The sequence below is a fragment of the Gracilinanus agilis genome, chromosome 2 (genome assembly GCF_016433145.1).
Source record: "Gracilinanus agilis isolate LMUSP501 chromosome 2, AgileGrace, whole genome shotgun sequence".
Lineage (NCBI taxonomy): Eukaryota > Metazoa > Chordata > Mammalia > Didelphimorphia > Didelphidae > Gracilinanus > Gracilinanus agilis.
In genome coordinates, this window is record NC_058131.1 from 366076579 (window position 1) to 366089678 (window position 13100).

General features: G+C 37.2%; 1 protein-coding gene across 4 annotated transcripts; it reads right to left on the reverse strand.

Annotated features, from left to right (window-relative positions):
- Positions 1–2069: 2069 nt before the first annotated feature.
- On the reverse strand, positions 2070–12867 carry NPM1 (nucleophosmin 1). 4 transcript variants are annotated; one of them, XM_044661685.1, is made up of 11 exons: positions 12682–12865; positions 11233–11312; positions 10667–10786; positions 9327–9420; positions 8901–9007; positions 8753–8814; positions 7923–7983; positions 7531–7614; positions 6215–6316; positions 3502–3576; positions 2070–2421 (listed from the first exon to the last, which is right to left on the reverse strand). In XM_044661685.1, exons 1-11 carry the CDS (start codon positions 12737–12739, stop codon positions 2383–2385), a joined length of 882 nt encoding a protein of 293 aa, XP_044517620.1. In that variant the 5' UTR covers positions 12740–12865; the 3' UTR covers positions 2070–2382. The 4 variants fall into 4 exon arrangements, with proteins under 4 accessions (XP_044517620.1, XP_044517621.1, XP_044517622.1 ...); XM_044661686.1 differs by having other exon boundaries at positions 11233–11274; positions 12671–12865; XM_044661687.1 differs by lacking the exon at positions 7531–7614 and having other exon boundaries at positions 12682–12867.
- Between the last annotated feature and the right edge of the window lie 233 nt (positions 12868–13100).

Genomic DNA, 13100 nt, shown 5'->3' on the forward strand with positions numbered 1-13100 from the left:
CACATCCCCCACCCCAGAAGAGCGCTCATAAAAGGAAATATATGGAAAGTTGCTTCATGCCTCAATCCTCAAGGTTGCAATAAACTGTAAAGATAGGCTGAAAAGTCAAAGGAATTCCTTCTAATGCTTCCTGATTCCATCTTTTTTGGATTGAACACAAACTGACTTTCAAGAAGGTAATTCAGTTCCCATAAACTCTACAATCCACTCATATCCATCTTTAAATAAATTCTCCAAAGTAGCGGTGGTCAAATGTCCCTACAACCATTATTTCCACTAGATTAAAATGCGATTGGTAAATACTATAATACAAAACAATAATCTTACAGTTCAAAACTTAAGTCATAATATATAGCTCATGGGTCAAAGTCCATAGCAAATATCCCAGAAGCCTCCTCCAGACTAGATGCCAAATTATTATAGACCACCTCAACTTTTCTGACATGTGAATGCACTTTTAAGCTGTTGTTGGTAATGCTGTACCCCATTTACACATCACTTTTATTGGCTTTTGGGGTTCACAATACACTTCCATCTTTTTTCCTAGTGCCTGTCAAATAGCAGGAACCCGAATTACTAGTTGACACTTATACATAACCTTACCATTTGTTTTAAATACTCAGGTTAATTTGTTGCCTTATTATTATTGTTGCCTATGGTCAAACAGCAAATAATTGGTGGGCAGTAGACTTGAGTCTTTTCACACTACAAACCAGTCTTCTCCAAATATTTTCTCCAGATATTTCAGTTTCTCCAAATATTTCAACACCAAAGAAAGAACCTTGAAAATATTAGATTTCCTTCAAAAGTAAAACTTTGGTATTTACTTTCTGAATAAATTTTGTTATGGACTAATTAACCACCTGGGAGAAGAAATCTTACACTTAGGGTTATCTGATAGGAAAACCAATGAATAATCATTCATAAGTTTATTGTGTTCAGCAAATTTGTGTTTCAAGTTTGTGTTCAGTAATGCTTGATGTAAAAGTTTTGATTGTTAGCATTTTCTAAAGATAAAAATCTTATCCTAGAAATCTTGTTAGAACAGAAAGAACAAAAGCTTTCCCCCCTCCCCCAATGTAGAATACTGAACTTGTGGATACTCTTGCATTGTCAGCACCATTCATCACCATCTACCATTAATGAAGGTAGAGGGGGACTTGAGAATGGGCTTGATTTCTCTTAACTTCAGGGTGTACCCTTGGAATTTTAAGAAGAATCTCCATTTCAACTTTTTTTGGAATAGTGAGCCAAACTCCCTCCCCCAGATAAACTGGCAAGTTTCTTCAAGTTTTCTGCCACAAAATGCCCTTCAGCTAAACCAAAGCGAGGGTGACTGTAGGGAGACACAACAAGGAACTCAATAGTCAATTGCAACTTTATATTTCAGGCATTCAAGTATAATATTCAGATACAGTTCCATTTCTAAGAGAAACCATACCAAAGATCCCAGGAAACAGTAAGAAAACATTTGCTACTATACTCCTACATAAGCCAGTTCTGTATGACATGCATCACAAATATCTGGGTAAGGGAGGAAAGAAGACTGGTTATACTGCTTTAGAACACAGAATTGGCAATCTCATCTTAACTAGTGAAATGTTAAAGTTAGTTGAAAAGATAAGTTCCAAATAAACAGTAAAATCTTCATCAAGTTTGCATTACTCAAGCCACTTTTTTCCCTGACTTTTAATTGTTCCACTTCAAGATTAACTTTAGCTAATTGAATTTGAGAGGCAGCATTGGAATAGTGGATAGAGAGCTGGCCTTGGAATCAGGAAGCCCTGGGTTCAAGTCCTGCCTCTGACATTTTTGCTGAGTGACTTTTTGGAAAGTCACTTAACCTCTCAGAGCCCCCAGGCAAATAAAATATAAATCAGAGAAGGTGCAGATCTACATTGTTAGAGGAAGTTCCTCACAGGGATCTGCCTATACCAATGCAATCACAAGTCCCATCAAAAAGAAACATTCAAATTTCAAATTTGAAGCATTACATTTTTAAGTGTCCTTGCATAATCCCAAATCAAAATGGAGATATTCCTTCCCATCCACAAAATAAAGAAACAATATTACTTTATTAAAATACTGAATTTATTTCACATGTATACTTTGTCTCCCCACCATTTCCATTTGTCTGACCACCACTACTACTATGCCCTATCATAACATTCCATACATACTTAAATGAAGCAAAGGGTGGAGTTCCATCTTTGAAAACTAAACAGGCATTTTGGACAACACATTCTTGGCAAAGTAATCTGGACGACATTTATCAGACACGGTAGGGAAAGTTCTCACTCTGCATTATAAAAAGGACAGCCAGATATCAACTGTTACAGAAATAAGACGGAAAATTTTAACAAACTGTTCAAACTTATTTTCTTAAAGAGATTTCCTCCACAGCCAGAGATCTTGAATAGCCTGAAAATGAAAAGAAATGTGGTCAAAGAACTCAACACCACATAGACATTAATAAATTAAACTTCTTTTTGCACAATTCTTAATATCTCTTTTTCCCTTCTCTGCTGTTAAGGTTCACAACTGCAAAAGACAATGAAGACCAAATATTAGGATTAAAAACTTGAGACTTTTAATTGGTTCACAAAATACTTCAACAACTAAGACGTGTAAAAAAATGACTAATAGGGCACTTCAAAAGGGTTTTTGAAAAATCTGTTACCTTACATATATCAAGTCTTAAAAATCTCATCTATAAAAGGATTTTCAGCAAAGGAAAGCAAAGGAAGGGTGGGGACCAGTTTGGCAAACATTGGCTGAACTTCATCTGCCCTGACTTTTTGTCAGATCAACTTCAGTAGTGAAAGCTAACTGCCTTCACAACATTTTCTCTCACGAAATTTGTGATTGTTGATCTGATACTTGGAACAAGTCAACTCTGAACCAGTGAAAGGAATCAGGAAAACATTAAACTTTCTTCCAGTGACAAAATTATTTCAGTTACAGGAATTGAGAGAAATTTAACACAAGTTTAACCTAATGCAAGTTGAGTAATAACTAATTCAAGCAACTTGCTTCCTGATTCCACCTTTTGGCTTGAACACTCAAGTTAGTTGACTTTGGGAATGTAACATAGTTCCCATAAGATCTACAGAGAAAAGTCTCCCCCCACACCCCTACCCCCCAAAAGAAAGCTAAGGCCAGACTGGCCCAAGTGGCCAAATTCAGCAGCAAGAAAAACCACAGCTCATTTCCTTAGCCAAGAGAGTGCCAAAAGTAAAGTTCTGTGGGTTTAGTAACCAAGAGATAATTTACCAACCATACAAAAGCTGGAAAAAATGTACTAAAATATTAACTTCTTAATCCCTGCCAACTAAATCCCTAAAACAACTTCCATTTATTTAATCTGAAGTATTGTCTGTGGTTAGGAACCTTTCTAAAGAAGCCAGAACGTGGAGATTAAAAGTGTAAAAGGAGAATCACAATAAATCATGATGGAAAAACTTATTTGGATTTTGTCAAATTCCCAGAAAATTCAGTTACCTCCTGATCAGACATCCGGAAGCAATTCTTTACATAGTTGATGAATTTGCCTTCCACTTTTGGGAGGGAACCACCCTATTGAGACAAAACCATGAAAGGTTAAACATAAAAATATACCTCTAAAAGTTTATACAAAGATGCTATTAAGTGGAAACCTCCAAGATAAAGAGGTAGGATGTTATTAGTCAAAAGTCACTTCTTCCTTGTTATTGAGGTAACCAGTAACTAGAAATAATATATCTTTTTGAGGCCCACTCATGGAAGCTATAATTTTATTTCAGAGGTTTCTACAGTTCCTTATAAATTCCAACAGTGCTATGTTAATTTTAATATTATCAATAGTGTATTCTACTTACTACTTAAAAAAATTAGAAAGCTTAGCTTACATACCACCTATATATTCAACAAAATGAAACCCTGAAATGTATGTCAATTGCTTTCCCTCTATGCCAAAGAATTAGATCTAAATCCTGGATATTAAAAACTACAACTAAAGACCTCTGATAAGATTGTTCAGTTCTTATTTAATCCTGAACAACCCTGGAGAAAGTGTTATTCTGATCCCCATGTGAGTGTCATATAACTATTAAATGTAAAGGCAAGCTTTCCTAGCTTTCTAGCCACATAAATATTGGCATCAAGTATAATGTCATTTGACTCCAATATTGCACCCCATTACTTTCATGTGGTCTCCAAGTGGAAAAGTCTAGGTTTGAATCCCACCTGATACACACTGGTCATTTGTCCCAACTTTTAATTAAGTGTTCCATGAAACTTTCTAAGACCATAAAGTTGCAGAGATATACTCAGCAAGGAAGAGTTCCTTATATCACAGGCTGGGTCCCTATCTCCACATGCTAAGTTGGAGCAATCTCAAGACAAATTTCATTTAAATTTTAACTACTAGGTGGAACTTCAAATTCCTGAAAGATTATAAAGATTGGTTATAGTTTGGATGCTTGAAGGACAAAATGAGATTTTTAACCAGGTAGACTTAGGAATGGTTTCAGAGAAACTTGGGGATATCTCTATGAAATGAAATAACTATACTTTAACCTATTAAACCTTTAACAAGTTTGTCTTTACAGAGTTATCAATTATTTATCAATAAATGATTAATCAGAACTGAAGATCCACTTCTTGAAAGAGACGAACTATCACATTTGGATATGGCATAATCACTGCTTAATTATGCATTTATGTAGGTTTTTTTACTTAAAAAAATAAAGCTGAGGGGGCAGCTGGGTAGCTCAGTGGATTGGGAGCCAGGCCTAGAGACGGGAGGTCCTAGGTTCGAATCCGGCCTCAGCCACTTCCCAGCTGTGTGACCCTGGGCAAGTCACTTGACCCCCATTGCCTACCCTTACCAATCTTCCAACTATAAGTCAATACACAGAAGTTAAGGGTTTAAAATTAAAAACAAACAAACAAAAAAATAAAGCTGAAGGTGGAAAGGGAAGATAAAATGTTAATGGAAATTAAATTAAAAAAAGAACTGGGATCTCCTTAAGATTTTTTTTTTAACCCTTAATTTTTGGTGTATTGTCTTATAGGTGGAAGAGTGGTAAGGGTGGGCAATGGGCGTCAAGTGACTTGCCCAGGGTCACACAGCTGGGAAGTGGCTGAGGCCGGGTTTGAACCTAGGACCTCCTGTCTTCTAGGCCTGACTCTCACTCCACTGAGCTACCCAGCTGCCCTCCTTAAGATTTCTAATGAGGAGAGTGAACTTATTAGTGGCCTTATGAGTCTTATACTACTAAAAGAATCCTACATTAAATGATTTGTGCAAATGGCAATGCTGGCATAAGAGCTCCAAATCTTTTTTATTCCTATTATTTATACTATGGTGCAAGTAATTATTGTACTATAGAGGGCAAACTATGTCATATTCACATGTGTTTTCAAAATCTTGCAAAATACTTCTCTATCATGTTTTTGTGAATGGTTTAATTGGTAATTCATCTAAGAACTGGGACAACAAAGGCAAAAAAAAAAATTGGAATGAGGACTTTTTGTTTACCGTTGGCCATAAATATCCTAAATGTGAAAACCTTACTGCTTATAAAGGTTTTCCAGCTGTTTGAAATAGACAAGTTACTTGTCTATTTGTAACAACCTAAAAGACCTTTCAGATGAAACAATGCCCAAGTGCTTATTAACCTCTTCCTTTCCTCTGTTGTGGTAACAAAAACCTACAAAATTAAAAATCTTTGACCCTGCATCAACATCACACCTGTAAATAGGGTATTAAAGCAAAAACATTTCTAAATCAAAATTTGTTTTACCTTCTACCCTATATCAGTAGAAGGAACCTCACTCCCAATTTGAATTCTACAGAACTAAGCAATAAAGTGAAAAATCACTACAAAATTACAATAGTCTCATTTTTTTAGGTAAGATTATTGGCAGTCAAGGTTTTTAAAAAAGTAGTCTATCAAAGTAAAAGAAAAAAAGCAAGTTCATGGCTTATAGTTTTTTCCCAAAACTTCAACGCCCTCTACTGGCATTTCTGCACTCAAACACAAACAGAAAAAGGAAAGAGATGTGTTAGGCATTTCCCTCACAACCAGAATTCAATCTGTTAAGAGTTAAGACAAATTCCAGGAGAAAAACTCCAAAAGGATGTAACCTTGCAAAAAAAAAAAAAAAAAAAAAAAAAAAATGCCTACAGGAATTCCTAGCTCCTCCTTAACAAAAATTTATGTGCACTCACCTTTTCAATGCTTGCCTGCATTTTTGCTTTAATATCCTCTAGAGAAGTGGGTCCTTTGGGAGTCTTGGGAGTCTTGTCCTGCTTTTTGAAGGAATCTTGACCCTAAATGTTTCAGAGGAATTAGAATTTTAGTTCAAATAACATTTTTAAAAATATAATAAGTATGACGTATGTAAAACCCAGTGGAATTGCTTGTTGGTTAGGGAGGGGGGAGAGAAAAAACATGAGTCGTGCAATCATGGAAAATTTTTCTTAATTAAACAAAATTAAAAAAAAAAAATAAAGTAACCATTCCTTCACTCATCCCAAACTCACATTTACCCATTAACCAAACCAGTCTAAGGTTGACCTATAAGTATCAAATTTCCTCAATAAAACTTTCTAAAATATGAAAACTCTTATCTCTGGCTTTACAGTACTTTATGAAACAGAACCTGCCACAAGTAGATTCTACAGAATGGAAGAGCCAAGTTTCTTCCCCAAACTAAACCTGTTTTAATCAGCATTATGTTAAACTGCTTACAAAAACACAGCCCTAAAAACAAGGTAAATAAGAGGTAATAAAGTAAGTTAAGTAAAAGTGAACACCTCTCCTATGTGCCTATTTAAATAGGAATGTATGCTTTTATACAGCATTACAGTTTAGAGCTAGATGGCATGAACCCTTGGAGATACAATGCAATTCCCATAAGCCTCAAGTCTGTAGGCACAGATGGTATTAAAAACATCAAAATCTTTTATTATACCAGTGATGGGGAACCTTTTAAGTTGTGTGTCAAAATTCACCCCCCCAAAAAACAAACAACAAAAAAACCTATATATACATATATAGAGAGTATTAACTGGGGTGGTGTGTCACTTTGAGGGAAAAAAAACATAATTTTGCAATATTTATAGTAATATTATTATAGTAATAATATAAATAACAAAATGTATAATTTTATTTAATAAACCAAAATACTATACTACAGCAGATGTTTGTTTCATCCTCGGCATGCAGCCCCATACTTCTGTGTGTGGCTGCATGTGGTGTCAATGCTGTCTGTCATAGGTTTGCCATCACTGCATTATGCCACTTACTCAAGCCACATCCTTACCTGCTTCTACTGATTGAGGAAGAGTACCTTAGTAGAGAGTGGATGGCCCTCCTGGAGAATAACTTTGGAATTCAGGTTTGGTTTTTTAACAGGTACTAATTGTATAGAGAAGTCAGACCTTTCAGTGCTTTTAGAAACTACATTAGATTAGTTCTATATTGGCTCTGAAGTATGAAGTATATGATTACAACAGTACTAAGTTGTTTCTGGATCACTTACCTTTGCTTTTGGTGTGGACGGCTTTGAATCTTTTCCATTCTGGTTTGATTTTTGTGCATTTTTTGCTGCAGTATCACGAACAGACTGCAATTATAAGTTATTAATATTTTTAATAGATTCCTAAACTAAGTCTGGTTACATTCTCCCACATACACAAAGCAGTAGCATAAGCTCCTCCCAAGTATGTTATGATAGATTCCAATTCTGATAGTCTATTTAATTCTGTTCTGTTTAATTTCATCCAAATTGTTAAGTTTTCCTGACAATTACAAAAGAGACAAACCTGACTAGGTTAGTTCCATCAGAGGAAATCTGTGGTAGTTTAAAGAATACAACTAGGGAGAAGAGATAAGCTATTATCTGTGGGTCTAATATAAGAAAAAAACACTTACTTTCTTCACTGGAGGGGTCTTTTCTTCACTTTCCTCATCTTCAAAGTCATCATCATCATCACTACAAATATTAAAGACAGCCTCTATTAAACTAACAAACCTATGTGTACCTAAAAGCCTGGGGGGGGGGGGGGAGGAAGAGCTCCTGCCATTTTTGCCACCTTTAGAAACACAATAAAAATGAGGCACTCACCCTAAGACACTGATTTTTTTTTAACTCACTACTGTAATACTTGTGGAGTTCCAAAGCTCCTAATTTATAATATACATTTTGACTGTGTCAGGAGTTCTTAAGATTTGCTTGAAATGTATACAAATTTACTACCTGTCTGCAATTCCCTTTTCTCTTCCTTTTCCATTACTGAAAAAGATCTACATACTTACTCACATCTTTGTTACTTGTTCACTGATAAGGATGTTATAAAGGTGTGTATTATTGAATGTCCTTGTTACTGTAGCCCAGTCAGTGTCCTATTGTATTTTATGCTCAATTATTCATATATAATTGGCTTTTCAAAATGGTCAATAGATATATTAAGACAACATCATGAAAAACAAAAAAATTTACCTAGAAAAAACAATATGAAAATGTCTGTCAATGTAAATTTTGATGTTCTGTACTCTCCCTTTTGTTGCTAGTTTTAACCTCATCTCACAATCATGAGCAGCACAAAACAAAACAAACTTTTGTAGATTTCCTTTAAGAAGAATCTGATTATACAGGTAAAATGTATTCAATTTCTTTCCATGAACATTCAGGCTATTAACCCTGAAGGTTTATGAGAATTCCAATGAGCTCTTCTCTACTTCCACAAGAAATAAAAACTTACTCTTCATCTTCATCGTCTTCTTCATCGTCTTCTTCATCCTCTTCAGACAGTTTTACCTTTTTCTTTAAAGAAAAAAGGGATAGAAATAATTACTTAATTGGTAAATAACAGTTTATATACAGAAGCAAATATGAAGTTGTATTTATACCTGTGGAACCTTGCTACCAACTCCAGGAGCAGATCTTTTCCCAGACATGTTTAGGAGTTTCATATCATCTTCCTCTTCATCATCTGATTCTGCATCTTCCTCCAGTGCTTTAAAAAAAATAATTTATGTTAATAGTGGTTAAATTTAAATCTGAATTCAGGAGAGGAAAAAGAAACTGAACACATCATAGTAATAAGTGCACAACAATCTAGACTAGGAATGTGCCACAGAAGCCCAAACATAATTCTTTAGTCATGGTGGTGGAAAAAAAAAGAGCAGTATCTAAGTAAGAAACATTTAGCTGATAAATTCAGGAGCTAAAATAGAAACAATCTTAACTGGAAAGAAGCCCTACTATTTCTTAAGAAAAATGAGACTGGGAAATTTAACAAGTAAACCAAGCTATTTTTAAGAAGACAAACATACCTACTAAGTGCTGGCCACTCACATGTACAGGCCCTGAACCACATTTTAACCGCAAAACTACTGGTGGTGTAATCTCAAAGCCACCTAGGGAAACCTAGAAAAGAAAAAAAAAATGTGACTATGTACTATAAATAGGAAATAGCATGGAAGAATGATTACCCCTGAGAACATTTAGGGTACACATTTTATTGTCTCAAACAAGTCAAATCCATATTAAATCACTTTAAAAAAAGCATTTTCTCATAATTTTTAACTTAAAAAAATATTGCTAATGAATTATCTTTGCAAAGTCTCCTACTCTGGTCTCTTTGATAAAATAGCACTAAAGATGATATTATATTTATATGCAAAGCATGTCACAAGTTCCCCTCATATTTCAGCATCTTGTGATAAGATTGACCCTGGATTTTCACTGGCTGCCAGGCAAGGTGCAAATTGTGACCATCTGGAAAGTCTTTAGGTATGTCCAAGGATTCACTTAAGAATGACTAATGCCACCACCAGGCAATGTTTTGGCATACATTAATTCACAAAGAACAATTTAGTACCATGTGCCATACACCTTAGGCTACAGAGAAAAATGCAACTTCTTTAGGTGCTTACATTTTGCCAGGAGACAACTGTACAAAATGAAATCTAATTTGAGGTGAGGTACTAACAGCTAGATATGAATAAAGGATTCATATAAATGATAGCATTTTATCTTAACTTAGAAGGAAACTAAAAATGCCACTGTTAAGTACAACTATGGTAAAGAAAATACAACAATGAAATTCTGCATCTTTGAAATGCTGAGTTCTATGCAAGTTTAATTCCTCATTTGTCTCTACACTTAGCCACTAAAAGTATTAATTTGGCTGAAGTGAACAGAACAGGAATATACCACTTCCCCAACTAGTAATGGGCTTGAGTAGTATAGGCTTGAGATGCAATCTAATTAAAATTTATTGTCTAAATCATATAGGGAGACATTATATAGTGAATGCTGATTTGCAGATAATACTTGCAGCACTTACATGTGAAGCAGAGCAGCATCTCAAAGTCAAAATACCTAAGAGATGATAAGGGCCTGCACTGGTTAACTGATTTAAAACTTAGACCTTATACTTAAAAAGATCTGCCTCATAGGGCTTGCAAGGTTTAAATAAACATATGACAGATATGTTTAGCTGTGCAAAAAAAAAAAAAAAAGTCATCAAAGCAGAAATGAGGGATTTGGTATCAACTCCTAAAGGAGACATGTGGTAAGAATGGCACCAAGCCCTAATCTTATTTGGATGACAAAAGTGTGTATTATATTAAAGTATATTTATCAGAGAAAAAAAAAATTTATGTCTTACGGTAGGCTGAACAGACATTTTCAAAGATGCCAGTGTTACTTTAATTGGGTTTCCTTCATAGTTCAGTGCCTCTGCTTCAACAATATGCAATTCATCCTTTGCACCAGCCCCTAGACTCACCTGTTAATGGAGAAAAGAAAAGTAACCTTTTAATAATTCAATTTAAAAAGCTTCTCAATCAACTGTTACTTGGTAAAAATAATGACCAACCAAAAAAATTGCTAGGTGCGTTATCAAGAAATTTTTTATTTTTCTTAAGCACTTAGGAAAATAGAAGTTATAGACAAAACACAGATCAACCAATTATTCTGATTTTGATGCCCAGGTACAAGATACAGTCATGAGTACCTTAAGGAAGCTTTTTTCTGACCCATATGAATAGAATGCCAGATTAATTCCTCAATTAACCATAAGGACATTATACCCCATCCAAAGAGATTGTTTTAACACCATTTGTGAATGTTATTTTAAATTTTCACCATCAAGGCACTACTGGAAAAAATTTTACCCTGTCAAATGACCACAAGAATGCAAAAGGTAATTTAAATAGTAAAAAATTTACTTACAGTCCTCAATGACAACTGGTGCTCATTTTCATCATTATCTACCTTAAAATGATAATCTTTGTCAGCCTTTAGTTCACAACCTGAAAAGGAGCAAAGCCAGAGTTGTAACCAGATATAGCTTAAGTAGCGTAAGAATCATCTCAAGTTTAAACATTAATATCACTTAATTTGAGTATGTTTCCTTATCTGCAAAATGAAGGCTAAGATAATTTGCTCTACCTTTCCCTCAAGAAGGTTGGAAAGAAAACTAAAAAGCTCAATGAATACAAATCTGTTTTTGTTTCAGGGGGAGAAGGGACCCATTCTGATAAAACAAACAGGTGGTGGAGTGGGAGGGAAAGGGACAGACAAGAACTCTTTTCATTCCCAGAGTTTTAGTACTTAGAAGTACTTTAGTACTTAAGTCTAAGAACCTATAAATTTGCTGAACTTTTATCCAATCAAGCATTTTCAAAACATTAAGATTGCCATAAAGAACTAGTCCCACAGGCTATCTTATTGAATGATAGGCAAAATATGTCCAGTTACGTTTTTAAAAAAAAGTGCACATTAAGGATAGGACTGTACTTGAGTATGAAATTTGATATAAATTCATCAAAACAAAACAGAATGGTTTCTCCAAATCATTATGGATATAATTAGAAGACATTACAATCAAGCTACTAATCTGTGCACGTCCCTAAAACTCAACCACCAAGACAAAAATTCCTCTTGGTGCCATTTCTACCACAAATTGATGAAAGGAGAGATTTTGCATTTACAGGCCTGCGCCCTTAGGCCTTGTGGCGATCCTACATTTCCCCAAGCTCTACAGCACACCCACGTAGAGGGGGCGCGGGACTAGATGCACCATAAGTGCCTTACGCCTCAGCCGAAGGCCTCGAGGGCGCCACGTGCTTCCTCCACGTAGCTCCGCAGCACCAATGTTTTCTGCCCACGTGCCCCACCCCCCCGGTAACGGGCCCAGCAACGGCGGCAACCAAGCGGGCCCCTGCAGAGATGCGGCTGCGCGGATACGCCAGTGGCCTTATTAGAGACGGGAGGAGGCCGGGCTCAACTAGCTGTCGTCGACCCCTCCCTAAGCCCCTCCTCACCCCCCCCTCTGCTCCACGAAAAATCAAATCCGGGTCTCTCGGTCGTCATCCCCTCCCCCACCACCGCCAGGCCTGCAGCCTTTGCCTCCACGGCCCCCTGCGCATCCGTCACCAGCCACCCCACGCCAGGTATAAAACCCCTTCTCCAACACTAGCCCGCTACAGACAAGCTGTTCCCTGGCCCCTGGGTCTGCAGTTTGCATTTTAGGGACAAGCCTCCAGCCCTCGGGGCCCATATAGGCCCCAGGCTCGATCTGCAGCAATCCCCCACACACACACATACACACAGGCCCAGGCTCGCGGCTAGCCGCCCCGCCCCCATCCCTGCAGCCTTTTCCAAATACGCGGCCGTTACCGAAAAGGAAATTCTGGGGCCGGAGGGGGCTCATATCCATTTCCATGGAGTCCTCCATTCTGAGCAGCGATATTAAGGAAAGCAGAGCAGGGCGGAGAGGAGAGCGATGAGGAGGACGGAGAGATCGGATCTGGCTCCCGAGGGGCTCCGCTCAGGACGGAATCACACCGAGGAAAGGACGCGGGCTCCCTGCGCACACATATAGTCCCTCACAGATCTCGCGAGATCTTCCGCCGTGCGCACGTGCACGGATGGCCGGTCTCGCTCTCCGCGCGTCCTCGTCTTTCACCCACAGAACGAATTTGGTGCGCGCGACGGTGCCTGACTCCTCCGCCGGCGCGCCCCTGACGTCTTCCGGAACGAGCACTACGCCGCCATGTCCTCTTCCCGACCACACACCCGCACACGCGGGCACGCGT